Here is a 21,811-nt window from a genome sequence, read left to right on the forward strand (position 1 = left end):
AGTGGCTGTTATCTCTATATTGTAACTAAAATCCAGTAAATGACAAACATAACTGGATTTTTCTATGTAAAGCTCCCAAAAATGTGTTGATTGCTGCTGCTTCAACATTTTGAAGGCAATCCTTATTTCAGAGGGGGTGAAACACTACACAATACAAACTTGTTTTCTCAAAGTCTGTGCCTGAGCAGACAAGTTCTGAGCTTGTGGTTTTCAGAATGTCAGGCAGGTATTTTATGGCTGTCTGACCAGTGGAGAAGAATAAAAGATCACTAGCAACGAGACCTGCAAAAAGCATCTTGAACATTGATAGACTAGTTTTAGTGTTGAACTTTATCTCTGGCCTGAGCCAAAGACTTGGCTTGCTACTGTTTCCTGTCAAAGGCCTTGCTTATCTTGTCTGCACCCTGCCTCGTTTTTTTTCATGCTATCTAGATTTCAGCCCCACTGACTTCATAGGACACATGTCTCTCGCTAGACAAGAGTACAAAATGTCTTGTATAAATCTGCCAGTTGGCACAGTCTTCTAGAAGTATTCTTAGTGCGCTAAAAGCCTAGAATCTGAATTCCCATACCATTTAAACTCATTGACACAAATTCCCTAATTTATCTAGCAGTTGCAGACATGTTAAATTGTTGAGAGCCAGTGTGGTGTTAGACTAGGAGCTTGGGAGACCAGGGTTCAAAAACCCATATGACCATGGCATTCCCTGAGTGACCTTGTGCCAGTCAATGCCTATCAGCCTAACCTACCTCAAAGGGTTGTTGTGGGGGATTAAATGAGGAGAGGGAGAACGACATATGCCACCTTGAGCTCCTTGAAGGAAAAGGTGGGATAACAATGCAATTAACCACCATCACCCATGCTGGTATGTTCAAATGACAGTAGGTTTTCCCAGATGCCATGGGAAAAGACCCCAGACATTGGTTGTGAGAACAGGCCCTTGTCCTGTAGACTTCTGTGGTTATGTGAATTAAGTACAGTGGTGCCCCGCAAGACGAATGCCTCACAAGACGGAAAACTCGCTAGACGAAAGAGTTTTCCGTTTTGGAGGTGCTTTGCAAAACGAATCTCCTATGGGCTTGCTTCGCAAGACGACAATGTCTTGCGAGTTCCTGCTGGTTTTTTTCCCTCCCCCCCTTTTTCTAAGCCACTAAGCCACTTATCAGCTGATCCGATCAGCAGATAAGCCGCTAAAAGCAGCTAAAAGCCGCTAATAGCGCTAAGCCACTTATCAGCTGATCCGATCAGCAGATAAGCCGCTAAAAGCCTCTAATAGCGCTAATCCGTTAATCCTTCAATGGGCTTGCTTCGCAAGACGAAAAAAACCGCTAGACGAAGAGAATCACAGAACGGATTATTTTCGTCTTGCGAGGCACCACTGCAGTGGCGTAGCGTGGGTTGTCAGCACCTGGGACAAGGCAAGTAATTTGTGCCCCCTAACCCGTGGATTTGCGCCCCCTAACCCTAACCCCCAGATATTGCGCCCGGTGCGGCGGGCCCCCCTGCACCCCCCACGCTACGCCACTGCACCACTGTACAGCGTCTTGCTCAGGGTTTTTTAAACAACCACCTAACCTCTATAAGAGCAGCCTAGCATAGCTGCTGTAGTGCATCTCTCTCCTTCTGCCAATAACAACTGTTTTGTTCCAGCAGCAAGTGAGAGTATAGCAAATCTAATAGTTCCAACACAGTTAGCCAGAGAGAAGGTATCCAGGCAGCAAATGTGTCTCTGTGTGTAGGAGGATGAAATCCATCAGGCTGGTGCAACATACTTAGCCTTTGTAGACTGTCTGGAAAGGAAAATAACTATAAACTATCGTACGTGAAGTATTTTCTACTGATAAGCCATTTGACTCTCAGGTTGCTTTTTCCAACAGCTGTTAAGGTGGAAGGTTTTTTTTGGGGGGGAGACGGGTTTTGTTTTTGTTTGTTTGATGCAGGAAAGAAACAAACCCTGTTGTGATTTGACACTGCCTTGGTTTATTGTTCCGGGGGTGAAAGGGCTGCATCAAAACTTTTCTGAAAATAAACATGGTTTCACTTATAGCGAGCTACTGCAGTATTCATATTCACAATGCATGGAAACAGGGGCAGGAAATGGGCTTGGCGGGTAAACTCTAGGAGGCTCAGCAAGAAGGCTCACAATTTCCTAGGTTTTAATTATAAATTTGTTTCTTCTTCTGCCCTTTGTGGTGCATTGATGTGAAATACTGTATCCTCAGTTGCAGTTTAGGGATTGTGCTGGTCCTGTGTTTATAACCCAATCGCCTTCTCAATCTGGCCCACGGACGGTCTGGTAATCAGCGTGTTTTTCCATGAGTAGAATGTGTGCTTTTGTTTAAAATGCATCTCTGGGTTATTTGTGGGGCATAGGAATTCGTTCATTCCTCCCCCCCCCCAAAAAAAAATAGTCCGGCCCACCACATGGTCTGAGGGACGGTGGACCGGCCCACGGCTGAAAAAGGTTGCTGACCCCTGGGTTAGACTCAGGGTGAAGAATGAATTAAAAGCCTAACATGCTTAATTTAAAATTAATAGATAAATTGGTTGCACATGTTAACATCCACATTCCATCCCATGAGCTTTAACTGTAGCCAGCAAGCTCGTACTTGTGAACTCCTTCAAGGTTTTCCCAGCCTTCTTCATCTTTCCAGTGCTCTTACGCAGAGGTGGGCAGAGGCCCATGTTATCAAGTTCCTAAAGTTAATATAAAATATTAGCCAAAAGTGCTGATGTGGTGAGACTGGGCTTCCCTGTTCCATCTTTCCTGGCCTAGCATATTTTTCAGGAGGCTGCCTTGGGGCCCCCAACAGATTGATTCTTAAGCACTCCCACATCTCTGCTAACTGACTGGCCATGTATTCAGAGATCAATCTGAGAGTCAGCTGTTGGCGGGGGAAGGAATGTGCAGCTGTCCAAGGGTGGGGACAGTGTAGGCAGGCAGATGAACTTCAAAAGCTGTTTGGACTGCATTGCAGAAACACAGAAACACTCTGCATTGCAGAGTGAAGATACCTTAGTTGCAGGGAGGCAGTTGGAGGACGGTACAGTCAAGCTCTGGTCTTAGATATTGCCTAGCATATTTACTAGCTGAGCCTAAAGTTCTTAAAAGTCACCCAGGGCACTGCAAATAGGAGAGGTGCCTCTGCTCTCAGATAGGCAGATAAAGGGATGTCACTCAGGTAGAAAATAAGAATGTGTTCGATGGCACCTTGAGACTAACTTCCTGGATCCTTTTTTATTGTAAAACATACTAAGCATTTCAGCATACTAAACATTTCAGCAGAATCTGAATTTATAAGTAGGTAAAGGAAGGCAGAAAAATCATCTGAAAGCTGATAGTTAGGAGCAAAGTTTTAAAGGGATATTATATAATTTTTTTTAATGTAGAATTTGTATAGTATTGATAGAAAACACAGTCTTAAGCCCCCACTTTGATAGCCAAATGAGTTCCTGTTCAGCTCTCTCGTGTTCTGTATGTCCCTATAGTTTGACCTTCCTAAGAACAGCGACTCTGATGTCTGCAACACTGGCCTATTTAGCATGTAGTGTTAAGCTAAATTTTCTTCACTTCCTTTAGTGTGGTATTGATGAAACAAATGCTGGTTCTTGTAAAGTTCATGCTTGAGGGAGATAATAAAATGTTCAGAATGTTGAGTGCATAAAGCTATATTGCACAATGGTTGAGTTTTCCCCTCTCAGCTTCAGTAACTACTTGGGGAGATTCCATTCTATGTGTCAAGGGTGGCAGTGATCCTCCTAGGGAGAATTGTAAGAGACATTGAGTGTCTGCATTTTAATGCAATGACTGAGAACCATAGAAGTACCTCTTTATCCTGGCCTTTCACACACACACACACACACACACACACACACACACACACATCCATTCTAGCTATAATTGTAATATTGCCCAAGAGTGAAGCACACTCTCCTTTCTACAAAAGCAAGAAGTGTCCATCCTTCTAGAGTTTTCCTTTTTTTTAAAAAAGCAAATAGTAAACTAAACTCCCTTGATTTCTAGAGATCGCTTGTTTAAATTAAACAGATGGCCTTTTGAAGGTTGCTAGCTGATAAAAACACACAACTCCATTTGCTTGGCTAGAGCTTGGAAACAATCTGGTGATTAGAACACAGGGAGTGAAGTGCAGATAATTCTGAATATTTCAGCTGGTAAAGAGGGTCACTGGGGACCCACAAAGACATACTGCTCAACTTGAGAGAGTGTTGCTGCTTTAAAAGCTGGTACTATGTGTGTGCAGACTTCCTTCCTTGCATTATTTCTGTAGTATTTAAAAATGTGCAGGCATTAGAAAGTGATCACAAATCTCCACTATGTGCTCCTTATAAGGAACTTAAGACTCAGAAGTATGGAAATGGCCTCATTGCATTATTGCAGGGCAACAATTGAAAATTGCACGGTCACTTCCTTGCTGCTCCCCACCAAATTCCATGATTCATGTTTAAGTGAATCCCATTCTTGAAAATGATACGGCCTCTGTCTAGCTCACTAGCCGTTCCCATGAGAGTGGTGCCAAAAATAGCCTCTCTGTATTAACAACTGTTTCCTCCATGGCCTATAATGTTTGCAAGCATACTCCAACATGATGTGGACAAGTGAGTTCTTGCAGAGTGCTTCACTAAAGCTAGTTCCATTTTTGATTGCATCCCTATGGAGATGGTAATGTGTTCACCAGCTATATTCAAATGAACATAACCTTCAGTAAATTAATTCACATTCTGTTGACATTATAATAATAAGAATTCACATTAGACGTCTAAATGATTGTAAATGTGTCTCTGCATTGCTGTAACTAGTGTTGCCTTTCCAACCACTCATTGTTATAACAAAATTTCAGTTATATTTTATATCCTTTTTCCAAAAAAAGGACAATGGATGTAAACTCCCACCCCACCCCACCATCTGTGTGATGTATGAGTTCTTGCTAGATGACCCATATTTCCTCCCAGTATGCTTTTAAATTACAGTAGCTCCCTTCTTATTTCTATAGTGAAACTGAATTGCTTCTAGAGTGCTATATCTTCATCCTTTCTATCACTGCTGAGGCCTTGAAGCTTAGAGTTTCAAAGATCAATTAGCATTGCTTTCCTTTTTACGTAGAGGTGTTGCCATAAAGCTTGCCATAACTTTTTGGACCAGAAAGCTCAAGGAAAGTTCATAGAGGCAACTAGAATTCTGCATTTTTAGAATAGTGCCGTATTTTTCGCTCTATAAGACACACCAGACCACAAGACGCACCTAGTTTTTGGAGGAGGAAAACAATAAAAAAAACATTCTGAATCTCAGAAGCCAGAACAGCAAGAGGGATCGCTGCGCAGTGAAAGCAGCAATCCCTCTTGCTGTTCTGGCTTCTGGGATAGCTGCGCAGCCTGCATTCGCTCCATAAGATGCACACACATTTCCCCTTACTTTTTAGGAGGGGAAAAGTGAGTCTTCTAGAGCAGTGTTTCCCAAACGTTTTTGGGCAACGGCACACCTGTGTACTAAAAAAAAATCTCGCGGCACACCACCATTAAAGCCCCGCCCCGTGACGTCAGCGCGCAGCGTCACGCCGGGAGGGACGCACAAAAGTGAACGTTTTTTCCCTCGGCAGCTCCTCTCAGCTGCGCTCAATCCGCCTCCGCGCAGGCTGAGGGAGGGAGGGAGGGGCGCGTGTGACCCGTCTCTGCTGGGAGACCAAACCCAGCGAGACAGAGTCGCGCGGAGGCGCCCAGGCAGCGCTGCCGGCTGCGAGGAGGAGCGCCAGGCAGCAGCAGGAGGCGCGGCCTCTCCTCGCCGCCCCCGCCCCACCTCTCGCCGCCCGACTCGCCCGCCTCCCTCCAGGCATCTCGCGGCACACCAGCCGGTGTCTCACGGCACACTCGTGTGCCGGGGAACACCGGTTGGGAAACACTGTTCTAGAGCAAAAAATATGGTATTTTCTCTGGTTTGTGTCTTGATAATCTGTACTTTAATGCATGTTAATAGACTTGAGCAGTCAGTTTGGCTATGTAATTACAGTAGTGTTTGGTATTAGTCATTCTAAAAGATTTAATATATGCTTGACATGTTACTGTTTGTGTGTTTTTGCAGACCAGAAGAGACTAACAGAAGAGTGAAGAATGTAAGACTCATTCTCTTTTAATTATTTGATTCACACATGCAGATGGTTTAAAAAACAAACTTGGACCTTTAATTTAGTTAACTGAGCTTTCTCCTCTTCTTGAAAGAGGTCAAGCAGTAGAAAGAGAGACCCTTCAAATGGCACAATCTAGTTAAATGCAGTGTGTGCGGTGCTTTTTATTAGATAGGTTTACAACATACCTACAAACCCCATGCAACCAAGGCAATTTGCTTTTCAGATGGTGGGTGGGTCTCCCTTTACTATCTTGGACCTAAGGCCTGTTTGCTTATATCATGGTTGGGGTTTGTGTGTATGTTTCACTCTGGTGAGTGTATGCAAAGTTGGACAATGTTATTGCATATTTTTGTATGATAATATTTGTGCAATCGGAGGGATGTGGGTGGCGCTGTGGGTTAAACCACAGAGCCTAGGACTTCCTGATCAGAAGGTTGGCAGTTCGAATCCCTGCCACGGGGTGAGCTCCCGTTGCTCAGTCCCAGCTCCTGCCAACCTAGCAGTTCGAAAGCATGTCCAAGTGCAAGTAGATAAATAGGTATCACTCTGGGGGGAAGGTAAACAGCGTTTGCCATGCTTTGCCAGAGCTGTACGCCAGTTCCCTTGGCCAATAAAGCGAGATGAGCGCCGCAACCCCAGAGTCGGTCACGACTGGATCTAATGGTCAGGGGCCCCCTTTACCTTTACCTATTTGTGCAGTAAGCTGCATTGATACAATCTGAATTTCAGCAGATCATGTATAATGTAGGTTCAAGGTTCAATAATGTGTTAAAAGGAAATAAGCCATTCTGAACAAAAGAAACCAAACTCTGCTCCAAGAGAACTCAAATGACACTAATAAATTATGTTATGTAAATGTAACAAGGAATTATGTAAACCATATGCATTCATTTATTTGAACAATGCTTACTTTAAAAATAATAGTAAGAGTTCTCCTGAGGTGCTTGTGCAGTTTGCTGACTTCAGTTCTTTTAAGACTGAATTCTGAATGGACTTGGCCAATTCATTAACAGTTGTGCCAGTAAATGCAGTACAATGGATGTGCTGCTTATTTCAAGACCATCATGTTTTGTTCAAACCTCTGTATGTGAGTATGATTTGGGAGTTTTTCCTTCTGCACCAGTGTAGTGGCAAGAAAAGTGTGGGGAGCGATGGAAAATGTTTGCTGCTCCATTTCACCCTCCAAAGTATCCATGTTGTGCATGCAAACTACACTCACTGTGCAGCAAACCTTTTTCGGTGCTTGTCAAGGGCCTGTAAACTGGCCAGAAAATTCTAGCTTTAGCCATCAGTTTGAAGAAGGCCTCTGATAAGGAAAACATGGAAAAGAAAATCCTTTACTCAGACAGCACAGTCAATATGTGGAATTTGCTCCCACAAAAAAAACAACAACAAAAAACCCCGGTGATGGCCTTCGACTCGGATGGCTTTAAAAAAGAAATACTGTATACAAATTCATGTAGGATAAGGCGTCCGAGTGCCTGTTGCAGGGAACTGAAAATGGGGAGGCCATTAAGAAATGTTTTGGGGGTTTTCATAGGCATCTGTTGGGCTATTGTGAAAATGGGGAAGGGCTAGATGGAGCACTGGTCTGCTCTAGGAGGCTTTTTGTATGCTTTTATTCTAATAGCAGGTATCAGTTGAGGAAATGTGTTAAAAATTTCTGTCTTGGAAGTAAGAAAGTAATAAGTTTTATAATAAGCATATGTTTGGCATAATTATGTGTGTGTGTGTTTTGTCTGGCTTTACATCATTATTCATAAATGTTTCATTCTTTTTAAATTTAGGTTTTGATTACATTATATTGGTTGGGCAGGAAAGCGCACAGCAACCCTTACTATAATGGCCCACAGCTAAATTTAAAAGCCTTTGAGAAATTACTAGGACAAGCCTTGACAAAGGTAAGGCATTCATGGAAGGAAAAGTAATTTCAGCAAAGATTATCCACTATAGCTGTGGGAAAAAGTGTTTGACCAGCTGAGCATGTTTTATCTGATTCAGTTTTCTACTTTTTGAGGGGAGGGGAATCTATAGCTTTCAATTTTCCTTTTTATATACTTTTTATTGCTGTAAGCCACCTTGGGCAGGCAAAAAGGCAGACTAGTAAAATAATAGTAATAATAATAATAAACATTGCATGTGCTTTTGTCCATTTGTGTGACACCCAGTTTGGCAGCTAGTTTTATAGGAGGCCACTTAGAAGAGGGAATGAGCAATGGGGAGTTGAGCCTCACATCTACCCAGAACCTCCAAATGCCCTGTCAACAAGTCTAATGGCTATACAGTCATACCTCAGGTTAAAGTCGCTTCAGGTTGAATGTTTTCAGGTTGCGTCCTGTAGCGACCCGGAAGTAACGGAACGGGTTACTTCCAGGTTTCGCCGCATGCGCAGGTGCTCAGAATGATGTCATGCGCAGATGCAGCAAATCGTGACCCGCAGACGCGGGTTGTGTTCTGCTCATGATGCGAACGGGGCTCCAGAATGGATCCCGTTCACATCCAGAGGTACTACTGTAGTCTCCCCTTGCTCTGCACATGACTTTTCACTTCTGATATTGCAATTTTGGGGGAGGGAGCTGCTAACTGGAGAAATGGATTTGGCCATGAGAGTGTCATTTTGCAGATCCATAGAACAATGCTTTGTTACTCACAAGCACAATTATGTATCACTACAGAACTTTACTAGTTATAACTCACATTCAGCAGTAATTATAAAGTAGTGATTATATCTGTTTATTTTCTGTTTCAAGTTTATTAAAGGCATTTCCCGATGCTATAAGCTTCCAGTGAGAAGAACACGATTCATGTCACTCAAACAGAACATGTTGCAAAATTATCATCGCTAAAATCCTTTGATAATTTTTTTAAATTACAAACAACAACAACAACTTTTCATTGCAGGCTCTTGGAGAATCCAGCAGTCCCAAACGAAGTGGAAGGGATAGTGGATACGGAGATATTTGGTATATTGAACGCAGTGACTCACTTTCGTCATCTATCAGCCATAAGAGAGACGATTCCTTTGATAGCTTGGACTCCTTTGGCTCAAGATCTTCTGCAAGCTTTTCATCAGACGTAACTTTGAAAGGTGGCAGTGAAGGTAATATATTCTTTAAAATCTTACTAGACATATTTGCTTGAGAGAAGTAGGACAACAAAAGCTGTAAGGGTTAGATGCTTTTACATTTTGCCTTATCACACCAGTCTTCCTAGTTTTAAATATCCTGAGGTTTTCCAGACGAATGTCAGATAGCTAAAGAACATTCCCTTAAACAAGTTTGCTAGCTATCAAACAACTGACTGAAGGAAATTGAATGGGGAATTGATACTAGATAGGTCACAGGACTCCCTCACTTCCAGTTTGACCCCAAATACCAAGTACATCTGGCAGGTGAGCTGGAAGTCATTAGTTTCACCCAGTGCCTCTGCCAAACCTCTTTACCTCTGCAGTCAATAAAGTTGTGGCCTGATCTGACCCAAAATGTACATTGTCATATTTGGTTTATTTACTGTTCCTAAGACTGGCTGGGTGGTGGGGTGTGAGGCACCCAGGCACGCAATTGAATAGCTGTTCACAATAGCAACAAATCCATTTGGGTAACTATGCTAATATTAACAGAGACTTCATAAACAGTTTCGTAAGGACTTCATGACCTCTGGCCTGCCATTCTCTGTTAGTTTTGTGGCACAGTATGTGATTTTTGACCGTCTGTTCTGGCACTGAGAAATAAATTGAAAAAGTTGCTTCCAGTTCAGAGAGGGTTTTTCATTTAATATTATTGGTCTTGTTATTTCTATGGAGAAGTATCAGTTATAGAGCACAGTCATTGAGATCAACAGTTCATTTTGCAAGTGGGAATGAGGAAATGATGTACCGTATTTTTCGCTCTATAACACGCACCCGACCATAACACGCACGTAGTTTTTAGAGGAGGAAAATCTGTAGGCATGCCACCTGTAGGCATTCCCTCCATAACACGCACAGACATTTCCCCTTACTTTTTAGGAGGAAAAAAGTGAGTGTTATGGTGCAATAAATACGGTAATTAATGCAACGTAACTAGGAAAACCAAAGTTCAGCCAGGTGAACTTTCATATAGCATCAGGACAAGCATCTAAAAATATTCTCTTGCTCTATTTGCAATAAAAATCTTAAGAGGGCTTAGGTCAGCGCTGGCTTATAACAGAGTAAACTTCTGATGCTGAAATTTCAACTTAGAGGATTTCTGTGTGTTTTTGCTTAAAAGATTGTGAAAGTGACACAGATTCTGAAACACGCGCAAGAATGCATGATCCCAGTAAAGATGACATGTCGTACCGCAGAGTTTCTTTGATTGAACCCAAGCCCGCTGCAGAGTTCAATCGTTTCTTACCCAGCAAAGCTAAACCACCAACATACATGCCAGCGCCCTTGCGGAAGAGAAGAACAGAAAAGAATGAGGATAACAGAAGAAGCTGGGCAAGTCCTGTGTTTACGGAGCCGGATGGAACATTTTCAAGGTATTCGTGTGGTGTTTAAATGTGTTAAATGTTGCCATTGTGGCAAATGTTAACTTATCACTACAGAAGAGGCCTGGTGCAAGCATACCATTGTCAGTAGAGATCAGGGGAATAATGAGGGCATGTAATCTTCTCCTTCCTTCTGTGCAATTCTATTCCCCTTCCTGTTTATGGTTTGCTTTAACTATGCTTGCAGGTACAGCACACGGGATCTGTTCTGGAACTCCGGTCGGATCCTGAGGTATTCACAACCGGGGGTGTCTGTTCTGCACATGCGCGTAGCGTGGTAGAGCGCTTCTGCGCATGCGCGCATGGCGGAACCCGGAAAAATACTTCCGGGTTTGCTGTGTGCATAACCTGAAGGATACGCAACCAGAGATGTGCGTATCCAGAGGTACCACTGTACTACGTTCTCATTTGATGCTAGCCAGAGTTGCCCTTATATTTCACATTTGGGTTTCAAACTTTGTATACGACACTTTTAACAGTGGTTAAAAGAAACCGTGGAAAAGGAGGGATTTCGTGTGAGAGACAGAAGGTGAGAGGGTTCATGAGTCTTCAGTAGGCTTCTGATTTTTCCTTTTCCTAACCATGACACCAGATCAACAAAGTTGCCTTTATGAAAAGGTTGACACAGTGTTTTTATATTTTTTAAAAAAGGTGCCCCTGAATTTCTGGTAGGGTTTTTTTTTTTAAGCTTGCTAAATTGATGTGTTGTTTATTAAAATATGACACACTCTTTTTGCTTTCCCATGTGACTTTTAATAAAACTTGCTCACTCTTTTTGTAAGGTAACAGAGTAAATATTCTGTTCATTTACTCAGATAATAAAATGAGATTAACTTGAAGTTCATAGAAGAATTTTTTCCCATTCCCTCCTTCCATTTGAAGCCATCTTTTTCTCTCCCAAAGCCCCTCTGGAAGGTCTTCCTAAATAATGTGGGGTGGTACACAGGGTGCTGCTGGTAAATGGCTGAACATAGCATTCCCTTATGCTGTGATTGTAGTAGAGCTGGTGACTAGGCTTACCAATTCTCATTCTGTAGCTTCATCCCTATTATGACTGATCTCACTAGATGTGAAAGGAGTCCTTTACCTTCCAGTCAAAATAGCAGAGCAGAGAGTGGCTTTGCACATCCAGCTTCCCCACAGGTCACCTGCCAGTTTGATGGTAGTTCCTATTTGGAAGTTGAAAGGAAAGCTGACAGATGTTATTCAGGATGATTTGGCAAAGTGCAGCCTTTTGGTGAAAATAGCTTTTGCTAGACCTGGATTTCTTTACGCCCAGCAAAATTATTCTTCCATGCTTGATGCTCAAGACATTGTACCACTGACCCATTACCCACGGTGCTGAAAGAGATGTGGTTAGAGGTCTACTTCACTGGGTTCTTATGATTTACTCCTAAACTATCAAAAAATATCTGTAAACACACTATCTGTGTATAGTATATTCTGAAGCCAGAGTTTCTTGATCTGCCTGTACAGAAACTTAAACCACTTCCCATGTGTATGCTTTGAACAGTTTCCCAACATTTTTCTTTTGGTCATATGAAACAAAAATCTTCTGTTATAATGGCATTCTTTCATAGTTGCAGTGCTTTGATACTCAGAACTAATTTTGCTTCATTCACAAGTTTGTAATTTTTAGCCAAATATGTCATCTGTTCTGTATTCGACAACAAATTGTGTTTGAAAATATAACTTGATTGGGTATTTTGTACAGTAACCAGAGAAGAGCTTTGCAGCGAGAGATGGAATGCCATACATCAGCTAACGTTCTTTCAGGCTTCTCCAACTATTTGGAGGAGGAGGATGAAGATGAAAAGACAATGGGCACTCCAGACATTGAAACAGATGACCTTTATGTTCGCAAAATAAATGCTGCAGTGTCAAACCCAAAACTTTCCTCTCATAAGTTTCTTCCCAAGTCTTGGATTCCAGGGGAAGAACTGCAGTGGAAAAAAGCGAAAAGGATATCTTTTTCCAAGCAATGGTATAAGGATATTCAAGGATTCAGGTTTGTTGTCTTGCATGTTCTTTTTTCATCCAAGCAGACCTTTTTTTAAAAAAAACCCCACACGTGCTTAAGTGGCTCAAATCACTGCACGATTTGAGTTGCGGCAGGGGGCGTGGAGTCTTCACTGGCTGTTGCCTGTGGAAACTGAATTGCTGTTCTGCTCGATTTTGAAATGCAGCCTCTTCCTATACCAGTTATTTTAAGCAGTGTATTCAAACAGATTACTGCATACCATTTTTGTGCCAGAACTTACATATTCCCTGTTTTTCCCTTTCTTCACTTACGTGCTACTGTGCAGTAAAAGTGCAGATTCTGAAGAGGATCTTGCAAGAGTCCAGGCAAGCAACAGCCTGAGTAACTTGGGTAACAGTTGCAGAGAAGACTCAAACGGCATTAAACAGACTGCGGAACGTGCTGCAAAATCAGTACTACAAGCTGCAGAAGAAAATGTTAACTGTTCCTCTGATCTACCAAGGTTGCTACAATTGCATGAACTATGCTGTCCTGTGTGTACGGAAACCTGCTGTTTGCTAAAAGTGAAAAGTGAAAAGTTAATATGGATCGCTGCCTTTTGAACTTTCCCCCCTATGTCCATACATGTTGGCTTACTGAATTCACACTACTAAAGCAGAGTGGATTTTATTTTTGTGCTGGCCGATGCTCTCGTCTCCTCTGCAATGATTGCTATGCTTTGCTGCTACGCAGGAGTAAAAGTGTTGTCCTTTTAAAAATATGTTGGAGTCGTAACAAGCCACATTTCAATGTTGCAGTGTGCACCCCTTTTCAGTTGCAAAGTTTTGGGTTTTTTTTGCATCTTTTTGGTCTGCGTTTCAGGCCTTGTTCTCACTGAGTTGGGAAACTTTTGAGCTCTAGCACTGAGGGCTAACTTGAATAAACAGTCCTTTAAAAAAAAAAAGCACCCCCAAATAGAAAACCTGACATATTGGTTTTATATGCCAGACACAGGTTTAGCACCTCAGTGAGAGCTAGGCCTCTGTTTCTACTACTCTGTTTCTACGCAAGTTTTAATTTGTGTGTCTTTTTTATATCTCAGTCAGTTTTTATTTCTGCGGGCACTGCAAAAATATTCTGACGACTACCTGTCCTCTGAAACTAGAACCAAAATTGATCCTTCTTCAGGGCCTAGGCTCATAACTTGCAGGAAAAAAAATTATTTTAGGCCTGGATGTGACCAAAGGGACAATGAAAATGGAGACAATTATCCAGATTTGGAAAATGATGATTTGTTTGTTCGTAAGACTGGTGCTTCCCATGTGAATCCGGTAATCCTCCAAGGTTTTCAGTATCTTAAGCAAGGTCCTCAGATAGAAGGAGAGATCGTTCTGCAACCCAGAGACGATGAAACTGTAATTCCAGATTTGGAAAAAGATGATTTGACAGTTCGCAAAGCTCAGTTTCAGAAGAAAGAAGTGCCCTTATCAGGGGCCCCAGATAGATACTGGCCTGCTCTCTTTCCGGATCCTTGGAGTCTCCCACCAGAAATCCAGGCCAAATTTCTTTGTTTGCTTGAGAAGACAACAACGAAGGATGAGAGACAAAGTGGTGGAAAGATCTTATCTCCTTCTTCACGGCAAAAGAAGGATGATATGTTGACCCGAAAGATGGAGCTGCTCAACGTAGGAGTCAATGTGCAGCCCATTAGTTTCTCTCCAGGAACATGCAGCAAAGAAGACATGGAAAAATGGGAGGCAATCAGAGAGGCCAGCAAAATCAGACACAAGAAAAGGCAAATGGTTGAAAGGTCAGCTCAAGGCTATGCATGGATTGTGCTTGTATCCAAAATATTCAGAAATGGGTTTTTGGTTTTTTTTAAGAGAGAACAAGGGACAGCAGCATCTTGCTTTCAACCATGCATGTCTTGGTGTGAAACTTCAGTCTGTGTCTTTGTATATTGTCCCATAAGTTGTCGTGTTGGTTGTCAAGCTCATCAACAATACAAACCACATACTTCAGGAGTTTCAGGACTGTTTGATCACTGGACTAATGCAACTTTCATGAATACATTTATTTAAAGGATCAGAAATAAAGGTTTCTGCTTACAACAGATTCAACATAGCTGGTACTTCAAAGTATTTGTTTGCAGACATTCCTGGAAATGTACATTTCAAGTGTAGGAGTGGCTAAATGGGTATAATATTTTCTCTCTCTTTGCTCTACTACTGTTTAAGGTGTTTATATTCTTGTATCGAAAACATATTTGTGGATGAACAGAAGCAAACGTACATGTGGATTGCTTCTCCTCTTTCATCCTCTTTCTCTGCAGTCTACGTCTATGTGATCTAAATAACCCCTTTAAAAAGGTAAAGGTAAAGGACCCCTGACAGTTAAGTCCAGTCGCGAACGACTCTGGGGTTGCAGTGCTCATCTCACTTTACAGGCCAAGGGAGCCGACATTTGTCCACAGACAGTTTTTCTGGGTCATGTGGCCCTTTAGGTATGCTCAAAGGTTGCTCACAGGTGGAGCAAAGATCTCATTCTTCAACCGCTGACCTTTCCCAGCAGTTTATACATAGTTTTGCTTCTAAATTGCTTCTGTCCCATTCTTGACTCAAAAAGAACTCCCAACTTAAAAGCACTTTGTGGAGCAATTAGGAGTGTGACTATAGATAGATAGATAGATAGATAGATAGATAGATAGATGATAGATATTTAGTAATCCCACTAAAATATTAACAAGTAACTCTGTCCCAATCCAGCCACTGAAATCTAGCCCTAATGTGGGAGGACTTTACAACCTGTTCAGAAGAAGTTTGGATACTAGTGAGCATAATTTGCGGTTGTTGACAACACCTATCTTCATGAAGAAACAGTCCTGGGTCAATCTTAATGAGGTTTCTTATATTCACCTGGTAAAGTGTTTTCCATCTTGAAATACCCTCATCCATTTCATTCTACATGGAGCATTCATTAGTCCTTCAGCAAACTTTGTATGTTGTTGTTTTTTGTCCGCTGAGTAGTTCTAGAGCACCAATTATGCATGTTTCGTTGGAAAGTATAACTGCAAGCTGGTTGCATACTTAAGCTTAACACAGTTAACAAATTTTAAGGAACAATTAGAATGAAACATGCGAGGCACATTACATTTTCCCTGAATCTCCCTTGCCTTCTTTTAGTTATCCGAGAGCTGTGCTCTGTAAACGGCTCAAAAAGGCATGGGCTGAATCTTTGCCCTAACATATTACTCTGTGACTGTTTTAAATAGTCATGCAATGATTATATAAACAACGACTAGATACAAATCAGAGCTGTAACTGCGGCTGTATTTAATGTGTTAAGCTTCTGATATGTCTTCTGTGTGTTTGATAGATTAAGACGTGCAATGCAAGATTTTTTGGGGGGTGGTGAACCCATTCATATTTGCATTTTTGAGATTAAGTTTAAGGAAAGTTTCTAGGTATTCACATGTTGTGGTCCATACTAAACCACAAAGAAAAAAGCAGGTGTAAGTATTTGTGTTGGCATTTGAATCTGAGAGTTTAAATTATTCTCAAAGTGCAGCCTAATATCTGAATTTTGATATTGCCATAGGGTTTTCATATTCACATTACTTTAGCAACTTGTTCATTGTTTTAGTTCATATGTTCTACATAATATTGTTGGCATATTTTTACATATGGTGAAAATGGAATGGGTAGTATGAACTTGTTTTGGTTTTCTGATTTCCCCCTCAGGCTGTTTCAAAAGATTACTGATGAGCATGGGTAAGTTTAATGAGAAAAGCATGGCAGAGCATAAAGATTCCAACATAATGCAATAGATTAACCATGCAGCTTATGCGTTTGCAGCACTGGCTAAAGACTTGTGCTTTGAGGCAAAATGTGCATGATGCTTCGTACTTGAGTGCTTAATTGGTTTGCACCGCAGTTTCTGGGATTCATTTAAGGCAGTGGCAGGAAATGTGGCCCTCTCAGATGTTGCTCAACTTCTGCCTTCCATTAGCTCCAATCCCTAGCAAGTATGGCCAATGGTCAAGGGTGATGGGAGTTCAAGTCCAGCAACATCTGGAATGGCCACTAGTTCTCTACCCCTCCTCTAGGAGGAACTCTGAATGGCAAAGGTTTTGCATGTATGGAGGAAAATAAAATGAGCAGTTATAGTCTAGCAGCTTCTTAAAACAAGCTGGGAATGTTTCATTGCTTGAAGCCTAGCATGTGGCACACTTCGGATAGAGTATGTTTGAATACTGTTTATGCAATCCACACTTCCCGCAAGTAGCTCCTTAAGCTAAATGAAAACTGACTTTCCGCCAGAGATGTTGATGACCAGCAACTTTCCTGAACCAATAACTTGTGCCTGAGAATGGGATGTACCAGCAGCTGTGCCAGGAAATTTTCACAAGCAGTTTGACGGTGGTGTTTATAAGTATTTGTAGGTTTTCAGCAGCAACCTCTTTGTACACAATCCCCTTTCAGCCTTGGAGAAAGATTGACAGAAAGAGAGCTTAAACGAGAAATATTGTGAGGCATCTAAGTAGTAAATATTCACACCAGGGAAAGGATTTTCATCTTTTAATGAGATAAATGGTAAAATTGGTATCCTTTAATAATACATTTTTTCCCACCAGTTGGGTTTTACCTGTTCCATTCTCCTAGAGAGTTTCTAAAATTGAGGAAATTATTTCACAAATGTTGACTACTAACAGCAAAGCCAGATATGATGAAATAAAAGTGCTTCTGGCACCAAACACAGCAAGCACAAACTTTCATTTCTTTCACAGCATATAGGAAAAATTACGTAACGTGAGATTATGATGTCCTGGCTTTCCCTAGCATTGGTGCACATCAGGGACATTTGTAATACAGTTGTACCTTGGATCCTGAACGCCCTGGAACTTGGATGTTTTGGCTCCCGAACGCCACAGACCCGGAAGTGATTGTTCCAGTTTGCGAATGTTCTTTGGAACCCAAATGTCTGACGAGGCTTCTGCAGCTTCTGATTGGCTGCAGGAGCTTCCTGCAGCCAATCAGAAGCCACACTTCGGTTTTCAAACATTTTGGAAGTCGAATGGACTTCCGGAATGGATTCTGTTCGACTTCCAAGGTACGACTGTAGTTTGAGACTAAGATGTGAGACATTGTACTACATCTTATAGGGTGGGTGTGGGAGTGAGGTACATGATGACTACTCACCCCCCCAAAAAACCAACAACAACCATGGCCACATTTTATAGTTACATGTAGTTTGGTCATGAAACTAAATGTGAGAGTCATTGAAGAGGGCAGCTGCACTAACATAGCTATAAAATGTGGACTTCCAGGATGCAGGTATTCTTAGATAATGTTTTAAGGTGGTTAGTCTTCTTAAAATCTCTTAAGCACCTATTCTCATTTGGGGTGATGAGAATTCCCATAAACTGGGTTCTAGCCACCAATTGCCCAGGAAGGCAAGGAAGCATGTGATAGAATTCTGGGATAGCTCTGTGTCCCTTATTCTCCTCTTCCAGTTCCTTCCCTGACTTCACCCAGGATAGAGCTTCTCCTGTGTGACTCCTCTCAGCATATTTTGTAATTATTATTCCTCCTTAGTTTTTTCCCCCTTTTAGTCTCTCATTCCTTCCTCCCCCCCCCAAATTCTCAAAGGAGGAAAGAAAAGACCTTTGTATTGTCTATGAACCTTCTCTCTTCTGTTTGCCTAGCCTCCCTTCCGCACAACTCCCTCTGGAAGGACAGCAAAAACTTCAACAAACAAAACAACACTTGAGGGATGTTGGGGAGGAAGGAATACAAGACTTTTGCTGCCACACCCAGGGGCCTTGTGCAAGCAGTGCCACCAGTATCTAAAGACCACCAGTTAGCAGCATCCCTGCCCATTCCACACCACTCCCAGCCAACAGAAATTTCTCTCATCTGGGGCAGCATTTCTCAGGACGCAGTGGTCCGTAAGAAGAAGAAGAAGAAGAAGAAGAAGAAGAAGAAGAAGAAGAGGAGGAGGAGGAGTTTGGATTTGATATCCCGCCTTTCACTCCCTTTAAGGAGTCTCAAAGCGGCTAACATTCTCCTTTCCCTTCCTCCCCCACAACAAACACTCTGTGAGGTCAGTGGGGCTGAGAGACTTCAAAGAAGTGTGACTGGCCCAAGGTCACCCAGCAGCTGCATGTGGAGGAGCGGAGACGCGAACCTGGTTCACCAGATTACGAGACTACCGCTCTTAACCACTATACCACACTGGCTCTCCTCTTTATGCTTATGAGGGTTACTGTGAGAGAACTTGCTGAGGGTTACTGTGAGAGAACAGAAGGCCTTAAAAGAAGGGACATTCACACATTGACCATCACCCACAGTTATGATACAGAAGGGGCCTGTGATGAGAGAGGGTCCACTTCAGTTGGGTGTGGAGTCCTCAGTGTTTTTCCCATATGGCACCATCTTAGAGGCCAGTTACAATTTTTGTACACAAAAGCACCTGCATTGTGACCTCCTGTCCCCCAAGGGAAGCTTCCAGTTTAGCACTTCCTTCCCTCCTTCTAGAGGAATGAATTATCAGAAACATTAAGCAGCCAGACCTGGCAGATATCTCTGCTCAGCTGTTTCACAAGAGCAGGGAAGGGACATCTCAAAACCTCTAAGGTCCTCCCAGATTGACCACCTTATCGAAAACACCCATCCAAACAGCCCCTTGGCTCCACCCCTTGTTCATCAGAAGGTTCTCATCAAGGCTGTACAGTCTCTCGTGACCTTACAGCCTCATTCCAGTTGCTTGCCTTCCAAAAGGAATGAAGAAACCAAGGCTATGTAGCACTGCTCTTGTACCCTCTACAGAGTAGTACAATTCCCATGAGTATCTACAAAGTGATTGCAATTCCCGTGAGTATCCCAGCAAAGAAGAGGGAAGCTGTTTTCCTGAGGAATTCCCCCGTCTAGTCTTTTCATAATGAGGATTCCATGCCTTTACCATCTAAGTCTTATCTCCATCCTAGATTTACAATCTGAAACTCCAGAAGCTTTTCAGCCAGTTTCCAGATGATCATCTGTTTTCACTGAATCCAAGCCAACTCTTCTTTGTTGTTGTTCATTTCCCCCCTAATATGATTGACCAGGAATGGGCAAATAGCTTACAAAGCAAAAAAGTTATTAGCTTACCCCAAAAGCGCTATAAATTACCTGACAAATTTATGGAGACACTTAAAACCTCAGTAGTAGAGACTTCACTGCCAGCACTGCTATTGAGCTCTGTTATTCCCTGGAGTAATGATTCTCTTGAAAGGGGCCATGGAGATGGGGAGTAGGGAGCAAGCCAAGCTCTTGAAAAGAGTCATGTGCTTCTGCCTTACCCCTCCAAATCACCACCACTTTTTGACAGAGCTACAAGAGCTGGCATACCTCTTGCCTGATGCAAGGACTCGGATGACACAACCCTTCAAACGAGCTCTACCAGAATTGGCCTGCCTTGTTAAAATCTATAAGAACAGAGGTGGCTACTATCTCTGGAAGGGTTCCTCCCCCCTCGATAGCTATAACAGCTCACAGAGTATCTGAATTGGAAGCCTTCTTTGTGAGAGAAAATGTGTGTAACTTCCACAGCGATAGCCAGAGGAATCCAGCATTTATTCCAAAGGTCAGCTTGTTCTTATACAAAGAACAAGAACTGATCCTACCACCTTTTTTGTCTCCAACTCTCTCATCCAAGGCAGAGGATTTGACCTCCATCAAACTTACTCAGTCAGATGGATCAATTCCTTGTTGGTCTCTTTCAACCTTATATCTTTAGGTAAGAAAGTATCTAGTGCGACCTTGGTCATAGGCTTAATCCTGCACCTTTCTAGCCTGTGACACTAAACATTTAACAAAACCTTGCTGCATGTCATCACACTATACAAGAGTAGCTTCACCACAAATGCCCTATTTGTGAAGATCTGCAGGGTCACCTTATAAAAGTCTCTCTCCACAGTAAATCTTTTCTACTAGTCCTTTTTTACATCCTGACCCACCTGAGTATCAAGTTAGCATAGTTTCTTATGAGAGAAAGATCAAATATTTAAAAAGTGAATCCACCATTTTTCTCTTGTCTTGACACAGTAGTGTGTTTCTTACTGTTTTGGGAACTGTATATACTATTTCTGTCTCAAGCTTTGCCGTGGGACAGAACTAGACAAGGTTTTCTCTGCTTTCCTGGGAAATTGGTGGCTATAACTCAGCATTTTGGATGCCTCATTCATCCCAACTGGAAAGAATATTCGCAATGAGTAACAAACATTCCTTTCTAGCTATTATTTATCAGACAATCCACAACATAAAGCAAGCTATGAGAGAGAGAGAGAGAGAGAGAGAGAGAGAGAGAGAGAGAGAGAAGACGATACCTTCCATTGTCCCTGAACCCAGTCCCAAAGAAAAATACACTTTGCACAGCAGTATTTTGAACTATATTCTTACTGTTTGTATGGGATTGTAGTAGTGGCAGACAGCTTTTGCAAACAATATTTTTGTTGGAAAAGCAGGATGAAACAAATATTTGCAAACACTTATATGAGCAGATACCCTAACAACACTAAACTAATGAAAAATACAGAGCATGATTGCTACTGAAATGCTGCTTAAAGGAAAGCTCTGGCGTTTACTTTAGATAATGCTATCAGATTATATGCATGTAGGTTGCCTTTGTTTGGGAGCTGAATGCTGCATTGTAGAATACAATGTTCATGAGCGTTTTGTGACTTTATTTCAATCTTGTCTAATGTCTCTCGTGGCTTTTTGGCAATGACCTTTGGAAATGGACTAGATTTGTAGTAAGTATTCAGATAACTCCACAATAAGTTGTTATATGCTGCCAAAATCAGCAAGGGTATGAAAGGAGTACTAAAGACTTAGCTGGAATTTCCATTCCTTAACGGAGGTTACATGTAATATATTTAGGTCTTCTGTTGCTTTAACCAAGTTAATAGTTGTAAAGTTGTTGGACTTCCTGGGGAAACTTTTGACTTGAGTAATTTCTCCCCCCTATAAAAACCATTGACTTGTAACAAACATTGTAAACATTTAAAAGTGCAAATACATTAGATTTTTAAGGCTTTTTAAACTTCATTCAGTAACTGGGGTGCAGTCAATGTTTCTATTATTTCATACAGTGTGATCCTAAGTATGTTTACAGAGTAGTAAATCCCACTTGATTTAATGGGACTTGCTCCCCAGTGTGTGT

The 21,811-nt window shown here is 41.9% G+C and overlaps 1 protein-coding gene and 1 long non-coding RNA gene across 12 annotated transcripts in view; both read left to right on the forward strand.

The window, feature by feature from the left end:
- The window catches only part of LMO7 (LIM domain 7), a 148,682-nt gene that overhangs the window by 86,182 nt on the left and 40,689 nt on the right, over window positions 1-21,811 (forward strand). For 8 of the 11 annotated variants that reach the window (XM_081198243.1, XM_081198239.1, XM_081198242.1 and 5 more), the window contains 8 exons: window positions 6,096-6,126; window positions 7,929-8,042; window positions 9,043-9,241; window positions 10,389-10,641; window positions 12,365-12,658; window positions 12,957-13,133; window positions 13,713-14,420; window positions 16,351-16,380. In XM_081198243.1, coding sequence (XP_081054369.1) covers window positions 6,096-6,126; window positions 7,929-8,042; window positions 9,043-9,241; window positions 10,389-10,641; window positions 12,365-12,658; window positions 12,957-13,133; window positions 13,713-14,420; window positions 16,351-16,380 — 1,806 coding nt within the window. The remainder of the gene's footprint in view (window positions 1-6,095; window positions 6,127-7,928; window positions 8,043-9,042; window positions 9,242-10,388; window positions 10,642-12,364; window positions 12,659-12,956; window positions 13,134-13,712; window positions 14,421-16,350; window positions 16,381-21,811) is intronic. The other 3 variants (XM_081198249.1, XM_081198241.1, XM_081198240.1) reach the window with 2 other exon arrangements.
- On the forward strand, window positions 16,389-20,962 carry LOC308589484. Its single transcript, XR_014009310.1, has 2 exons — window positions 16,389-18,712; window positions 20,306-20,962. It is a non-coding gene; the product is annotated as an uncharacterized lncRNA (long non-coding RNA).

Source organism: Podarcis bocagei (genome assembly GCF_964188305.1).
Source record: "Podarcis bocagei genome assembly, chromosome: 6".
Classification (NCBI taxonomy): Eukaryota; Metazoa; Chordata; class Lepidosauria; order Squamata; family Lacertidae; genus Podarcis; species Podarcis bocagei.